We start from the raw sequence: 18,394 nt of genomic DNA, 5'->3' as shown, positions 1-18,394 counted from the left end.
CATTCTTTAGAAGGATGCTGTTTAGTCTCCATGTATTTGGGTTCTTTCCAAATTTCCTCTTTTGTTATTGAGTTCTAGCTTCAGAGCATTGTGGTCTGAAAATATGCAGGGAATGATCCCAATCTTTTGATACCGGTTGACACTTGATTTAGGACCAAGAATGTGATCTATTCTGGAGAATGTTCCATGTGCACTAGAGAAGAATGTGTATTCTGTTGCTTTGGGATGAAAAGTTCTGAATATATCTGTGATGTCCATCTGGTCCAGTGTGTCATTTAAGGCCTTTATTTCCTTGTTGATCTTTTGCTTGGATGATCTGTCCATTTCAGTGAGGGGAGTGTTAAAATCCCCTACTATTATTGTATTATTGTCGATATGTTTCTTTGATTTTTTATTAATTGGTTTATATAATTGGCTGCTCCCACGTTAGGGGCATAGATATTTAAAATTGTTAGATCTTCTTGTTGGACAGTTCCTTTGAGTATGATAGAGTGTCCTTCCTCATCTCTTATTATAGTCTTTGGCTTAAAATCTAATTGATCTGATATAAGGATTGCCACTCCTGCTTTCTTATGATGTCCATTAGCATGGTAAATTCTTTTCCACCCCCTCACTTGAAACCTGGAGGTGCCTTCGGGTGTAAGATGAGTTTCTTGTAGGCAACATATAGATGGATTTTCTTTTTTTATCCATTCTGATACCCTGTGTCTTTTGATTGGGGCATTTAGCCCATTAACATTCAGGGTAAGTATTGAGAGATATGAATTTAGTGCCATTGTATTGCCTGTAAGGTGACTGTTATTGTATATTGTCTCTGTTTCTTTCTGATCTACTACTTTGAGGGTCTCTCTTTGCTTAGAGGACCCCTTTCAATATTTCCTGTAGAGCTGGTTTGGTATTTGTAAATTCTTTCAGTTTTTGTTTGTCCTGGAAGCTTTTAATCTCTCCTTCTATTTTCAATGATAGCCTAGCTGGATATAGTATTCTTGGCTGCATGTTTTTCTCATTTAGTACTCTGAATATATCATGCCAGCTCTTTCTGGCCTGCCAGGTCTCTGTGGATAAGTCTGCTGCCAATCTAATATTTTTACCATTGTACGTTACAGACTTCTTTTCCCGGGCTGCTTTCAGGATCTTTTCTTTGTCACTAAGACTTGTCAATTTTACTATTAGGTGACGGGGTGTGGACCTATTCTTATTGATTTTGAGGGGGGTTCTCTGAACCTCTTGAATTTTGATGCTTGTTCCCTTTGCCATATTGGGGAAATTCTCTCCAATAATTCTCTCCAATATACCTTCTGCTCCCCTCTCCGTTTCCTCTTCTTCTGGAATCCTAATTATTCTAATGTTGTTTCGTCTTATGGTGTCACTTATCTCTCGAATTCTCCCCTCGTGGTCCAGTAGCTGTTTGTCCCTCTTTTGCTCAGCTTCTTTATTCTCTGTCATTTGGTCTTCTATATCGCTAATTCTTTCTTCTGCCTCATTTATCCTAGCAGTGAGAGCCTCCATTTTTGATTGCACCTCATTAATAGCTTTTTTTATTTCAACTTGGTTAGATTTTAGTTCTTTTATTTCTCCAGAAAGGGTTTTTATATCTCCCGAGAGGGTTGCTTTAATAACTTCCATGCCTTTTTCAAGCCCGGCTAGAACCTTGAGAATCGTCATTCTGAACTCTATATCTGACATATTACCAATGTCTGTATTGATTAGGTCCCTAGCCTTTGGTACTGCTTCTTGTTCTTTTTTTTGTTGTGAACTTTTCCGCCTTGTCATTTTGTCCAGATAAGAGTATATGAAGGAGCAAGTAAAATACTAAAAGGGTGGCAACAACCCCAGGAAAATATGCTTTAGCCAAATCAGAAGAGATCCCAAATCCTGAGGGCGGAGAAAGGGGATAAAAAGGGATTCAGAAAGAAAAAAGAAAAAAAAAGAAACTATTAAAAAAAGAAAGCCGATAAAGAAAAAATATAAAAAAAGAGGAAAATATATATATATATTAGATAAACTATTTAAAAAAACGTTAAAAAAGAAAACGGTAAAAGTTAAAAAAATTTAGCAGAAGAAGAGAAAATGAAAAAAAAATTGAAAAAGAAAAAAAAAATTAAATTAACTGCAAGGCTAAAAAATCATGGGGAGAAAGCCATGAGTTCCGTGCTTTGCTTTCTTCTCCTCTGGAATTCTGCCTCTCTTCTTGGTATTGAAACTGCACTCCTTGGTAGGTGAACTTGGTCCTGGCTGGGTTTCCCGTTGATCTTCTGGGGGAGGGGCCTGTTGTAGTGATTCTCAAGCGTCTTAGCCCCAGGCGGATTTGCACCACCCTTAACCGGGGCCGGGGTGAGTAATCTGCTTGGGTTTGCTGGGTTTGCTTTCGGGAGCTTTTGTTCCCTGAGCGCTTTCCGTAGAGTTCTGGAAGACGGGAATGAAGATGGCAGCCTCTCGGTCTCCGGCCCGGAGGAGCCGAGAGCCCGGGGCCCCACTCCTCAGTGCGCCCTCAGAGAACAGCGCCCAATGACTCCTGTCACCCTGCCTCTGGCCGCGCTCCGAGCTGACCGAGCCTGCGACCGGTTCAAGGCAACCCCAAGCTGAGAGTCACTCCTCGGCTCTGTCTCTGTAGCCGGCTTCCCCGTTCTAATACCGGTAAGCTCTGTGACACTCAGACACCCCCAATCCTTCTGCGACCCTGTGGGACCTGAGGCCGCGCTGACCCCGCCCGGGCTTCACCCCAGTTAAGCCTCTGGAGCGATGTCCCTCAGTGGAACAGGCTTTTAAAAGTCCTGATTTTGTGCTCCGTTGTTCCGCCGCTCACCGGGGGCCAGCCCCTCCCCCCACGGTCTATCTTCCCGTCGCTTTGGATTCACTTCTCCGCCAGTCCTACCTTTCAGATAGTGGTTGATTTTCTTTTTCTAGAATTGCTGTTCTTCTTCTCTTCAATCTCCCGTTGGATTTGTAGGTGTTTGCAATCTTTAGATAAGCTATTTAGCTCATCTCCCGCTACCCGAAGTAGTCTCAGCCTGCTACTTCTCCACCATCTTGACTCCTCGCTCCTATTTCATTTATTTCTTATCTGATCTTTGTTATTTTCTCTCTGGTACTAACTTTGAATTTCATTTGTTCTTCTAGCTCCTTGAGGTATAAGCTTAGATCATTTTTTGAAAATTTTCTAGTCTCTTGTTGTACACATTTATCCCTATAAACTTCCCTTTTGGAACTCCATTTCATTCATCTCGTGAATTGAGTATGTAGTATTTCATATTTCAGTTGCCTCACAGGAATATATTTTTTTTAATTTCTTTTTATTTTTTTCTTTGGCCCATTGGTTGTTCAGTAACATATAGTTTAATCTCCATGTGTTTGTGAATTTTCTAGGGTTCTTCTTATCATTGATTTCTAGTTTCACACTAGTGTGGTTGGAAAACACACTTGATATAATTTCAACATTCTTTAATTTATTGAGGCTTCCTTTATGGCCTACCATGTGATTGATCATGGGTAATGCTCCATGTGCACTTGAGAAGAAATACATTCTGCTGCTTTTGGATAGAATAGGCTGTATGTGTCTAAGTCCATCTGGTCTACTGTGTTGTTCAAGGCCAATGTTTCCTTATTGATTTTCTGTCTGAATGATCCATGCATTGATGTAAGTGGGGCATTAAAGTCCCCTGCTATTATTGTATTGCTGTCTATCTCTCCCCTTAGGTCTGTTAATATTTACTTTATATATTTAGGTACACCTAAATTGTCTGCATGAATGTTTACAGATGTTATCTTGTCTCATTGGATCACCTCTTTTTCATTATGTAATGTCCTTTGTCTCTTATTACAACCTGTGTTTTGGAATCTTTCTATTTTCTGATGTAAGCATACCTACCTCTGCATTCTCCGAGTTTCCTGATATGCAAGTTCTTTAGGTGGTTGCCAACATTCTTAGCATTGTTCATTTTGTGTATATAATGAATCATAACAAAAAATGTGAATGTTCTGAGTAGCAAAACAGAGCCAACAATCAGGGTTTGACCCTAATAACAACTGCCAAACCTCCATGTTATATCACTAGGTTAGAATTTATTTTAGCACTTCTTAGGAGAAAATTGCTCTGGAAATACTATGTTAGTGGAATTTTTTTTTACCACTGAGCTTTTCAAATACAATGAAGCTCTTCTAAGTGTCTTAGCCCATTTGGACTGCCATAACAAAATACCACAGACTGGATGGCTTAGAAATGACAGAAATTTATTTCTCATAGTTCCAGAGGCTAAGTGTATGGAACCAGGATGCCATCAAGATCAGGGGAGGGTCTTTTCCAGGTTACAGACTTCTTGTACTCTCACATGCTGAAAAAGAACCAGGATGCTCTCTGAGGCCTCTTTTGTAAAGGTATTAATCTCATCACCTGATGTTGTTAAAGGGAAGTAAGAAGTAGATGATGGAACTCACCAGATGTTAGAACTTCTGCCTCTTACCTTCATCTCCCCAAAATATTTTTATAGGTAGCATAATAAAGGTATGTTTGCCTTTTTGAAGTAATACATTTTTAAATCACACCTAACATTGAATATTTTCTGCATTGAAACATATTTGTCAGTCAGCCCAAAGCCCTCCCTCCTAATACCATCATATTGGGCATTAGGATTTCCCCATATGAATTTTAGAGGGACAGAATATTCAGATCATTGCATAGGGATATTCTGATTTTACTCAAAGTTCTTTGGCTTATAAGGAAGGCACAAAAATGCTTCCAAATGAGCTCAAGTCAGTGGGTGAAGAATATTAAGAATATTAACATCATAGACATGAAAGATAATTTTATTTTAGAAATATTGCCTATGTGGGGCACCTGGGTGGCTCAGTTGGTTAAGCAACTGCCTTCGGCTCAGGTCATGATTCTGAAGTCCCGGGATCGAGTTCCACATCAGGCTCCCTGCTCGGCAGAGAGTCTGCTTCTCCCTCTGACCCTCCCCCTTCTTATACTATCTCTCTCTCAGTTTCTCTCAAATGATTAAATAAAATTGTAAAAAAAAAAAAAAAAAGAAGAAGAAGATGAAGAAGAAATATTGCCAGTGTATCAGGGACAGAGGAATCTACGTGTTCTTGGACCACATGATCTCTAATCACCACATTTCTCTGTGTATATGTTGTGTTTTCTTCTTCCTGCAGATCAGAATCCTCTGTGTACTTTTAATTTTGTCTTTGAATTATAAATCATGTTTTCTGCACTTTGTTCATTGAGGCCATAACTTATCTCTTAATGGGAGTATTTGAACAGTATGGCTGCATAGAACTAAAAGAAAATCTAATAGAAATAAGTAAATATTTTAAGATTCAATGGTAAAAATAAGCAAAATAACAGATGATCTTTATGGAAATTTCTGAGCATGAAAATAAAATGTAAAGCTTTTCAAGCCTCCCATATTTGCATTTAACTAGAGAACTTCTCTATGATATGGTATACATAGGAGTCTTGGGCAGTTTTCAAGTTGGTTCATAAGTCTTGCTCTGATGGTCATTATTTTTTTATTCCCTATTTTTATTTCTGTTTACTGAAGTTCCTTACATTTCCTTCAGTAAAAAGAGAGAGAGAGAATGCAAAGGTGTAAAATGAAGAGTCTTAAATGATAAAACAACCAAAATATGTTGTCTGGCATGAAAAGTAGATCTCAGTAATGAAGAAGCATCGCATGAGATGTTTGAAATCTAGAGGAGTGTATCACCTGACCAATATCCCCTCATCACTTTTGGGCATGGGATAGTAATGGTCATAATGACATGGATAATTAAAACAATAGTAGAAACAAAAATATGATTCTGGCACAGTCCTGTTACACTTATTGCAAAACTCTGGGCAAACTTTTAAAAACTTTGAACAGAGGGAAATCATGTTCATGGAAGTCCCAAACATCTCACCTTCTCATCTTCCAGCCTCTAAGCTGGCAGCTGCACTTAGTTGATCTTTGACTTCTGGCCCCCGGCCAGCGACTATGTCATCACTGTGATTCCCCGTGTTCTCCTCCATGGCCTGCAGGCCTCAGTGGCCAACAGCACAACTGTACAATGGGCCTCTCAGTCCTTGCTTGGACTCTGGAACAATCTCCTCACAGTCCTCTCACCATATATCATGATCCAACCTGATGTACCTTCAGTGCCCCAAACACAGTCCCAACCTTCTCAGTAGATGCCTTCTCATTGTAGTCAGGCCTTCACTGGTACTCTTTGATTTTTTTTTTTTGATGATTTATTTATTGATTTGTGAGAGAGAGAATTAGAGTGGGTAGAGGGGCACAGGGAGAGAAACTCAAACAGACTTCATGCAGAGTCCAGAGCCTGGCATGGGACTTGATCCCATGACCCTAAGATCAGACCTGAGCTGAAACCAAGAGTGGAGTCTTCACTGTCTACACCAACCAGGGGCCCCTCCCTGGTACTCTTTTTAATCTATACCTAAAAAATTACCGTCTGCCATCAGTTGAATGTCATCTATTACCAAGACATGCCTTAAATGCCACTCTTTACATAAAAGATTTCTGCATGTTACACTGGTATGTAGTTTCTTGCTCTAAACGCTAAAGCCTTCAAAATGTCTTGACTTGTTTTATTTTTATGTTCATGTCATGTCAATTTTATGGGATTTGCTTACTGTACAAGACTGCTTCATATTAATCCCAAACCACACTGAATTATGAATTTAATAAATACAATGAACTAAACTGAAAGTCCTTAAGAGTTGATTATGAAAGATTTCTCTAGATATTACATTATCCTAATTATATTATCAAATTGGCACTTTCTTCTTTAGACAACTTATGTCAATATATCATTTACTATGAAACTTTCATTTGTTAGGGACACTCATAACTCTGGCCAGCCATTTCCTTTAAGTTCATTTCATTGTTTAAAACTAATTTCTAGGGGCGCCTGGGTGGCTCAGTAGGTTAAAGCCTCTCCCTTCGGCTCAGGTCAGGATCCCAGGGTTCTGGGATCGAGCCCCGCATTGGGCTCTCTGCTCAGCAGTGAGCCTGCTTCCCCCCATCTCTCTCTCTCTGCCTGCTTCTCTGCCTACTTGTGATCTCTGTCTGTCAAAAAAAAAAAATAAAAAAATAAAACTAATTTCTAGGGTCACCTGGGTGGCTCAGATGGATAAGCATCTGCCTTCGGCTCAGGTCATCATCTCCAGGTCCTGAGATTGAGTTCCAGGTTGGACTCCCATCTCAGTGGGAAGCCTGCTTCTTCCTCTCCCTCTGTCTCTCCCCCTGCTTGTGCTCATTCTGTCTCTGTATCTCTTTTAAATGAATAAATTAAAAAATGTTAAAAACAAAAACAAAACAAATTTCTACAACATACTGTATCTTACTTCCTTTCACTGTCTTCCAGTTGATTTGTGAAATAATGAAGATTTTTCATTTTGTAAAGGTAGTAAATACATAGGAAGACAAATCGTGACAAAATCCTTTCATTCTGGTGAGGACTGAATAAAATTGGCCTTCATGTTAGGAAAAATAGAATCAAGTCTTATACAGGTTGGCTAAAAATTTGTTTTCTCTTTAAACCATAAGGCCTCTAAATAACATGGTTTCTAGAGAAAACTCAGTTCCCCTGGGGTTGAAGATGAATGCTATAATCAACACTGTTCACATTAGTAAATTTCTTACGGAAACCTTACTCTGCATGTTAAATCATAAGTGATTGTCTGAAAAACTCATAATAAAAATTTTCATTTTTGTCTTCCTTCACATTGCAAAATTCAACATATTTGTTGGAAATGTTTCTTTCCTTACTTTCTACTCTCAGACCCACTCATGAGATAACCTCCATCCACCATTGGTATGTGTCCTTCCAAAACTTAAGTTATGCATATCAAGACCCATACCCACAGGAAGACTAACATAAATATGCATTCATATATTCTGTTAAACATTCGTTTTTAAATTGGGAGAGTATTTGGCATGTCTAGGTATATGAGAATGGTAGTTGTTTTAAGTAATTAGCCCAGAAATTTATACACAGTATTTTTTCTTCTTCTTCTTTAAGTATGAAGCAATTTAAGAGAATTAGGGAAGAAAAAATTAGCAGGACTTATTTTTGCCAGCAGGTAGGAAAGATAACCTAAAACTTCCCTAACAGATTCCTAAGCATTTTGTAGTCCCTCAACTCTCACTGACTGTAGAACCGTACTTGATATATTTATGACCTTCTTATACAGCAGAATAGAATCCATTCCAGGGCGAGATTACAATGTGTGTTATATGAGCCACCGGGAATTCTGGCCTTCAATGTGATCCATTATGTTTAGGATTTATTGCAAGCTAAGGCCTATCCATGTTACTCACAGTTGCATAGGGAGCTGAAGTTAAAAGTGGCCAGAGTTCCAAGTGACCTAGTTATGTTTAATTTATGGGCACGTCACAGGACTAAGTAGGGGCTCAGCGCACTGTGCATTTGCTTCCCTTCTTGCGAAGATTGTGACCTCTCTGTCCCAGCGCTCCCACGCTCCCACTCAATATAGTGCTACAAGTTGAGAGGAAACAGTTTTATAGGTCTCTTGTAATATTTAGAAGATTAGTAACTTTAGAAGAACTTAATTCACCTGTCTTCTAATGGGTGCCAAGGGCTAACAGTACAAGTATTTGTTTTTTATTTTTTTGTTTTTTGTTTTTGTCTTTGTGGTATTTTTGTTGGTTTGTTTTGTTTGTTTTTTACTTTCCAATTGAAATATGTATGACTTTCCTTTAAAATCCACGATAACAGTACAAATACATGTTTTTGGTTTTTTTTTGTTTTTTTGTCTTTGTGATTTTGGGGGGGTATGTTATTTGTTGTTGCTTGGTTTTTGTTTTTATTTTTTTTGTTTTTTACTTTACAATTGAAATACGCAGGACTTTCCTTAAAAATCTTAAAGAAAACACTTTCAAACTGATAGTAAAAATAGAGAGACCTAATCTTTTGAAATGATCTTTTTGCCTCAAGTCTGCAGATTTTCAGGGATGGGCTTGCTTTATAAGATGGTCCATTCAATTCTGTGCTGCTTTGGATTAATACAAAACCACTACTTATACTGAAGAAAAAAAACACGCTTTGCGAAATTTTTATTCATTGTGGTTCTTTCTGCTCTCTGAGACTGCAATGAATAAACTAGTAGAGCTTCTCAAAATAACCATTCAGCTGTCTGATGCATCTTGCTCTTTTTAGCTTAAATATCCTCAATTTTTATCACACTTTCTCAAGGTGTTCAGACTTCACAGCTGTCTATAAAATGGTGCTCACTCTAATCCACCGATCTCTGCATCGATATTATTAATGAATATGAAGTTTGTATGACTTACTGCCCCTGCAATCCATTTACAGTGTTGGTGTGTAAACCCATCCTTTACTCATCAAAATGTCATTGTTATATTTTCACATGAATGTTCATAGCCATTTAGTGTACATGGGTAATTAAGGTGGTTTTTGTTGTTGTTGTTGTTGTTGTTTGTCCTGATACCAAACAAGGTGAATTAAAGTTATTATTGTAAAAATACATCATTATATAACCTGGTTTTCTGACTTATTAAAATGATTTGGAATGCTGCCTTTCATCATTAAATGTATGATGTATCCCTCTGAGCTTTGTGACATTTACTGATTTTATACACAGGACTTCAATGCCATCATTATGTCAGTAATTAAAAGGGAAACACAGAGCTATACAGCCCTTTACCAGGTACCTGCCTGCATATGTTAATGATTTTTAAATTTATTCTCTCTAGGTACATTTATTCAGTCAGGTACAAATAAATTAAAATGCCTTTTTTCTTTACCAGCTGTAAAAAAATACCTTGAGATTCAACAAAGTTAGCTTTAGTTTAGATATGGTCCCTACAGCGTTCTTCTCACTTAGAAATGTGGCCTGTGACATTTTTAATGAACGTATCCTAGCCTCCAGTGACCCTTGCTGTGTCTTTAAATCAGTTTCAATCCAAATATTTAATAAGTTATTTCATAATCCAAGATTATCAGTTTGTATTTCATAAATTCCATGCATTTTGCTTTCTTGGGTTATAAATAAAAACACAGGTGTTTATAGGTGTGCCTGGCTCAGGATAACCTCAGGTGATCCTTAGGGTGATCCTATTGTATCGGTATTTTTATCCCGATTTTGCTCCGAATGTATGGTTAGTAGGTCTCCGTAAGTGGCTGGAAGCCACACAGTCTGACATGGGCAGATTATCTCCTGTAGGCACAGTGTGCTTACTGGGCAGAGAGCCTTAGTCATGATAACACCCAACGCTAGGTTCATGGACCTTCCAGCTCAGTGAAGGGAGGCAGACTGAAATCAATATGTAAAATGTGTAATATGCCAAGAAGCAAGTGAGAAAAGCAATAAAGAAAGATAAACAGTGAGGGGAGAAGTTGGAAGGAGAGAGCAGACTGGAGATCTCATCTTTCCAACAGGTGGACAGAATATGTCATTCTGATAGAGTGATGTATTTAGAGGGAAAATTTTATAAGCTAGAAGAAGAATTAAAAACCACAAAGGAATATTTTGTAGCATTAAACACATTGACTCAAGGGTCAAAGAAATGTAGGTTTGCATCCCAGTTCTGGAACCTCTTGGCCATGTGACCCAAGTTATTAAGTGCCCTTTGGATGACACTTTTCCCCTTCAGGAATTTACATTAAAAGGGGGACAAGTGGGCATATATTTATATACAGATTATTATTGAAATATGGTTTATAATGATAAAAATGGACAACATAGAACATCTTATTATTAGTCTGTACCAAGAGAAATTATGCTATGGACTTATAATGCAGTACGGTTAAATCACATGATAAAGCATCATATTATACACCAAAATGCCTTAATAAATTTTTATTTACAAACATGGGATGATTTACCATGTGTGTGTGTGCATGTGTAATAGGTGTATATTTGGAGAAAGAAAGATCAGGAAATAAGTGTTTAAATGTATAGAACGAGTAAGTTTGGTGGATTGTGAACAGATTCTCTTCTTTTGATTATATTTAATTTTTATTGGATATAAACATATTTTAGCAAAAGTGTAAATGAGCATGCATGTTATGCAACCCCTCTTCCCCAGAGATCTTACCATGAACACATCGTTTTTACAGATGGCAAGTTCATATCATTGTTTTCTTAACTCCTGGAGGGACAGACTCCATTTTGTCCCTCTGTCTCTGCACTGGTTCTGTGATTGTGCTCACCACCATCCTCAGAAGGTCCACACACTTGCCAAGAGCCTATTATTCTCAGATGCAAAATTCAACAGTGAAATAATCACAGTTACTTCTCTCATCCTTAAAAGAGGGCAAATGGATCCATTTTTATCGATTATTCTTATTTAAAATGAACAAGCATAGAACATTTTATGAAACAAATGTGCTTTGACCATAAGTGAGACACTTATGTCCCAATGCTTTTCTTCATAAAAAGGCACAATTTCTGTATTGCAGCCCCCGATGAACATACACTCCATCGTGGTGCAAGTCCAGTGCATCAACAAGAAGGTGGGCACTGTGATCTACCATGAAGTTCGAATCGTGGTGAGGGACAGGAATGACAACTCACCCACGTTCAAGCACGAGAGCTACTACGCCACCGTGAACGAGGTCGGTGTCCAGCTCCTCTTCCTTTTTGCCATTTTTATTGATCTGTGCAGCTCACTAGACACTCTGCATGCCTGGAAATGATGCTACCCACTATAATAGGTTTAACTGTTCAGAAATATTAAAAAAAATTAAGGAATAATGCTTCAGAAGATATAAGACTGGGTGATGTCTGGTACACTCTCAGGAATTCATTTTGCTATAGGCAAAATCTGATTTGCTTATAATAATGACCAAAATATCGGTATTTTTGATCATCTCAGACAATTTCATGCCCAAATCTACATATGCATTTACTGAGGCTCAACAGTAGTTATTTATTCTCATCATAACTTGTTGAACTGATTGTTTTCCATATCTCTGAGGTGGTGACAGGAATTAAATACTTGGAAGAGACTATTTGACATTCTTTTAATGTAAAGTTACTTCCTTAACTTTATTTATTTTTAAAAATATTTTATTTACTTGAGAGGGCAGGAGCAGGGGGCTATAGAAGGAGAGGCAGACTCTGCACAGAGCAGGGAACCCAATGCAGGACTCGATCCCAGGACCCTGAGATCATGACCCTAGCTGAAGGCAGAAGCTTCACCGACTGAGCCTCCCAGGCACCTGAAGTTATTTCCTTAATTTTAAAATCAAATTCTAGCATATGCAAATATTTAAAAATAAATTGCAACTCAGTTCTTATGCTGGTTAATTCTTAGAACTAGTGCTTTTTTGTTGTTTTCTTTTCTTTTTCCCTTTGAGCCAAAATCCATGGGTCAAGAAGCCCTTTCACGTTATTAAAAAAACAAAAACAAAAACCAACCAAACAAAAAAACACAACAGTGGTTACTCTGCTAATTTTTTTGTGATTCCACTAAGAAAATATCTCTAATGTATCTCTGGTATTAGCTATTATGCATATTTTAGACTTATAGAAATGAACCACATTTTTAATTTTAATGAACCACATTTTTATCTGCATATTTTAGCAGATTGTTTTTTTACCTCCCAGATATTATTTGAACATTAAAAACTCCATAATTGCTTTATAGGAGGAACAAGTACTTGGGACATTATACTCAGTATTTGGGCCTTTAACCTATACACACTTGCTTTTTCAAATTATTTAAAATGTATCTTATTTATCTCAATGTTCTTCTAGTAAAAAAATTGAAGAAATTCTGTTTCTTATAACATAAGCCTTTGTAGATTGAGTTACTTAAAAAAAAAACAACAGAAAAATAGCAACAACAACAACAAAAACAAGAAAATCATGAACTCTTCTTTTAAGGCTAACAGGTCAAGTTTCCTGATCAATGTTAACTTTTTTGAGGTGATTTTATTTAACAGGTTCCTGCTAAAACAGATAGATACTAATTAATGTAATTGACCATATTACATGGTTAATTATTTTAGCATCTGAAATATACTCTTTGAATGTGATTTGGCTTTGTTTGAGTGCTGACTTCATCTGTGGATAAACTGGTATCAGATGAATTAACGTCAGACATCAGATCTCATAGTAAAACCCACTCTTGCACCTCATTTAACAGTTCCTAGAGTTCCATCTTTAGTTCCTTTTTTGTGAAGAAATTTACATTGTTCAGTTTGAATCTCAGAGTGCCCTGTATGATCTGACTACTTCCACTCCTCCCTCCCACCTTCTCAGCCCCTTGCTGAAAAATAACCTTTTCAAGTACTATTTTAAACTTATCACTCCCCTATTCAGAAGTTGTGTAAAATTTCTCATTATTTTCTGGAAAAAGGTCATCTGTCTCCACTGGCTGACTTTCAAGGCCTTCTATAATCTGACCTTTCCTCAGTGCATTCTTAGGGTAAGTTTCTCTCTGTTAATGCGTCACTGTTCAGGTTAATTTCTGCATGTCTCACAAACATTTCCATTCCTAGGGCTAGGTTCACACCATGCACGGTACTTATAACCGAATCTTCCCCATCTTGCAAGTCTCCTGTTTTTATTCATCTTTTCAAGTTTAACTCCACCACTATGCCCGTGTCCTATTTGCTTAGTCATCCCTGACTGCTCACAGTCACTGATGTTCAGTCCATCCAGATTCTAAACATCGACAATCTTTGGATAAACATCAGTTAGAGTGATACAAATTTACAGAAAAGTTAAACCTTTTATCTTAAACATTATTTGGAGAAGCCCAGGTCTCTTTGCAAACCTGCTCATATAGGATTCTCTCTCACACATTTCTGTAAAGTCCACTGAGGCATTCCTACCCTATGGATTTGACGGCTGTACCTTCTGTGATTTGATCCTGAGAAGATGTGTAATCGATGGTCATATCCCCCTCATTTGATTTTCTTAAACTCTTTTATATTTATTTGCTTGGAAAGAACCAAAAGTTTATTTAAACCACAAAACATAATTACAAGAAAAAATGAAATTTAGCTCTTTTTCTCATCCTTCACTTATTTGAGTAGATCTTCCATAGCTCTTAGTGCAATTGGCTTGCGTATATATGTTTGTACATAGGCTGCAATTATGTGCACATATATGTACATATGTGTATCTATGTATTTTGGGGTGTGCATATATGTTCACTCATATATATCATATATATCCTACTTGTATATAAATATAAACACATATGTGTGTGTGTGTGTATCCCTGTGTCCTGCAACTACATTCCTGCCTGGCTGCCTATAAATTTAAATTAAATTACATTAAATAGACTTTACCTCATGCAAGATTACAAGCTATTTTCCATGAGATTTCTCCTTTCAGTATAAGACATACAGTTAATGCAGTTAAGACAAGAAGGTTCTAAAACTTTTTCAAAAATTTTTAAAAATTGCTCACAGGTTAATAGAAGTCAAAATATTATACATGTCATTAAAATCCAAAAGACAGGTATCAAGTCATTATTACAGATTTATGAAAGAAGTTTCCACAATCAAAGTCCTGATGACTCACTGTCCTTATTCAACCTGAGAAAACAGACACCAAGAGGAGGAGTAAGAATTGGTTACATTACTCTCTGAACTGGTCACGGAGTTGGGAATAAAACCCAAGTCTGTGGTTCAATCATTTCTTCACTACTTATTAATAGACATGTGTATGCTACATTGTCACCACTTCCATGTAACTGATTTTAACAATAAGTGTCAGGGATTGTACTTATAGTATTATATCATAATACTATAATCACAAACATTAGTTTCATTTTTTAAATTTTCTACATACAATTCTTTATTCTAAGCATCATGTTAAGTTTTAAATTGGATTTATTTCATATGTTGTGTATCCCATGGTTGAGATATATATATGTGTGTGTATATATACATATATATATGTATGTGTGTGTGTGTGTGTATGTGTATACACACACACACATATATACACAACTGAAATTTTAGGACATAGTTAACCTGTGAAACGGAAGAATAGCCTGACCATCACACTTTCGCATTAGGAGCAAACATGTCACTGAAATTATGTACTGTGTTCTAGAAGAAAAGTTAGTGGATTTTAGCCCTGTGAGCTGTCCTATTCCTGTTCCAACTACTCGTCTCTGCCATTACAGTGTAGAAGGCTACCAAAGTCCTAGGTTAAGAATCCTGAGGTTAAGAAAAGTCACACATCTTAGCTTTGTGTAAGGTAGGTTAGTATTTTGAACTAGATCCTTCTATGCCTCAGTTTTCATGCATACGAACCAGGTCCCTGCACTGGATGGACACCATTAATGGAAGGAAAATCCCATATGTCCAGAGTTACAGGTCTGTCCTTCCATCTCCACTTCTTTTTGTCTTAGTTCCCATGTTAGAGCATTATTGTTGCTTCATTTTTTTTTTAAAGATTTTATTTATTTATTTGTCAGAGAGAGAGAGGGAGAGAGAGCGAGCACAGGCAGACAGAGTGGCAGGCAGAGGGAGAGGGAGAAGCAGGCTCCCTGCCGAGCAAGGAGCCCGATGTGGGACTCAATCCCAGGACGCTGGGATCATGACCTGAGCCGAAGGCAGCTGCTTAACCAACTGAGCCACCCAGGCGTCCCTGTTGCTTCATTTTTTAATTGAGTTATTTTATTTGTTATAGTCGAATGCCTTTAAAATATTCTATAATGAATTTAAGAAAAGCAGAGTGAGCAAAATATCTGCAAATGGAAAAATTAGTAAGAGCAGGAAATGTTCAAATATTTTGCATTACTATCAAAATGAGGACTGTTAAATGAAATGTTATATTTTTTGAGCCTATTTTAAGGTTTTCAACATTGCATAGAATGCCAGTCTTTTTTACTGTTTGTAAACATGTTCTTCTATTCGTGTTTCAAGAATTTGACAAAATATCAATGCCTGTGTCTGGACACCAAGCAGGAATTACAGCAAGTTTATAATTCCTTGCTTGTGAGCATGACATCAGACATTTCAAGTATTTTTTTCTCTCTGGGTAATTGAAGACTCTCAATTAATTTTGGACAATTGTATCATTAAGTAATTAGTCTAGTTGGTTTGAAGAACAGATTGCACAGTCTAATTGTAGATGATCATTCTTAAGCAATTTTTGAGGATAAATATTTTCAGGCTGTGATGTCTCTAATAACACATGCATCTCATCCCCCAAAATTACTTTTGACATAGAAAGCAAACAAGGGCTAGTCAAGACAGACAGTTAAGCCTGCAAAGAAATAATCTCAAAATTATATAGAGGTTATATTTGTCCTGGTCTTTAATGATCTCTTCACAGTTGGTGTACTTTTTTTAGTCAATACTAATTTGTTCTTTTTATCTTAAATGTACTTAGCTGCTGTGACATGATGTGTTTTATTAGAGATAATTTGTTGGCCTTTTCTGGAAGAATATTCCCTTGCCATCTCTCAATAGGTGGATGGTTTATGGTCTCTTGAAAGGAAGGAAGGAAAGAGGGAAGAAGGAAGGATGGAGGGTAGGAAGGAAGGAGGGAAGGAAGAGGGAGGGAGGGAGAAAAGGAAGGAAGGAGAGAGAGAAGGAAGGAGGGAGGGAAGGAGAGAAAGAAGGAATTTAAATTTTGAGTTATTTTAAGCCTGTGATTTTCAGTTGAGATGGCTTTTCAGCTTCTCAGTTAGATAGCTTAGATTTTCTTTTACTTTGCTTTGGAAATGTGCTGAGGGCAAAATGTTTTGTAATTCGTAATAGACTAAGGGTGTGCATGATTGCTTTGTATTAGGTAGGGTGCTTTACTGCAGTGACATTTTCTATCCTTTTACTCAAATTGAGACTAATTGTAATCTTACAGCTTCGGATGGGGAAGGACTTAGTTCAAAAATGGAGCTTTCTATAAAATGTGCCCTTCTTCAGATTTCACTAGTTTCTGTGTTGTGTAGGTTATTTATGCTTTGCTATTTTGTAGTTTTATTTCATTGATTTGGTTAGATTATTTACTTAGGTTCAAATATCAATGACAGAAATATAGGCAGTTTCTAAAAATAATAATAATAAACAAAATGTATTCTCTTACTTTGTTATTTTCCTACTGTACCCATTGTAATGATTTCATCCTATATTCATTCCTTAAAACATTTTTTTTATTACTTAGTCTTTTGAGATTTTGAGATCACGCTCACATCTTAAGAAAGCCTGCCTGTATGTACATGGTCTATTGTGTAGTGAGGCTTGAGTTCCTCCCCAGGCAGAGATTTTTTAGCGTTGTAAAGAGGTAAATGTAGTTGTCAGTCATTCTAGTGGTCACTCCATCATCTCTTTGCACGGGCGTGAGTCAAGTGTTAAGCTCAAAGTGGCTGGGTGGTCTGGGCCAGCTCCAGGTCTTGTCAGGGCAGTTGCTTCAGGGAGGCATGGTTTCTTGGTTTCCATTTGTCTGAGTTAAGAGATAAGCTGGCGTAAGAAAGGGAAAATGTGGGACAAAGGTTGGTGAGTACAAGCAAGTGGGAGGTCAAGGTCGGGTCCTGGGGTCTAGCTGGTGTCAGCTTCAACTGAGTCAGTATGGCCCACAAAGCTGGAAATATTTACAACATGGCCTTAACTGAAAAAGTTCCCTTACCCTTATTATCACTCCCCTTGAGATGTTAAGAAGATATCATATACGGGCGCCTGGGTGGCCCAGTCAATTAAGGTGTCTGACCCTTCGTTTCGCCTCAGGTAGGATCTCAGGGTCATGAGATCAAGTCCTACCTTGGTCTCTGTGCTCAGCATGGAGTCTACTTAAGACTCCCTCTGCCCTTTCCCTCACTCATGTTCTCTCTCTCTAAAATAAATAAGTCTTTTTTAAAAAAATATTTATTTATGACAGACAGAGATGACAAGTAGGCAGAGAAGCAGGCAGGGGGGGGGGAAGCAGGCTCCCCACTGAGCAGAGAGCCCAACGTGGGGCTTGGTCCCAGGACCCTGGGATCATGACCTGAGCCGAAGGCAGAGGCTTTAACCCACTGAGCCACCCAGGCACCCCAATATAATTCTTTTTAAAAAAGGATATCATATGGTGATAGAGAATATATATCAGACTTAGTATTTACTTAGTGAGTATATATATATAAATATACATACATATATTTTTCTAAGTTTTTGATTAACTTGGAAACTTGGAAAAATACTATTCATAAGTTATATATGTATGTGATACATAATCACATATTATGTACATCATACATTATAACATAATTAAAAGGTTGAATTCAAGGAAATTGCCAATGTTCATTTATTTTTGATGTACAAAATGGCAACTGAACAACATTCTGTAAATAAAAATTATGTTAAATAAAATTTGATGCCACTGTATTGTCATAATATTTCTATTGTGACCTGAGAAATACATACTTCATGTCTTTTGTCAACACTGTTATCTCCTGATGGCATT

At 37.3% G+C, this 18,394-nt stretch overlaps 1 protein-coding gene across 1 annotated transcript in view; it reads left to right on the top strand.

Moving 5' to 3' along the window:
- The window catches only part of PCDH15 (protocadherin related 15), a 1,821,443-nt gene that overhangs the window by 1,246,939 nt on the left and 556,110 nt on the right, over nt 1–18,394 (top strand). Inside the window, exon 7 of the mRNA XM_047702331.1 lies at nt 11,446–11,601. Coding sequence (XP_047558287.1) covers nt 11,446–11,601 — 156 coding nt within the window. The remainder of the gene's footprint in view (nt 1–11,445; nt 11,602–18,394) is intronic.

Source organism: Lutra lutra, chromosome 14, assembly GCF_902655055.1.
Source record: "Lutra lutra chromosome 14, mLutLut1.2, whole genome shotgun sequence".
Lineage (NCBI taxonomy): Eukaryota > Metazoa > Chordata > Mammalia > Carnivora > Mustelidae > Lutra > Lutra lutra.
Note: the sequence above shows the minus strand (reverse complement) of the source record. Positions and strands in the feature narration are given on the sequence as shown.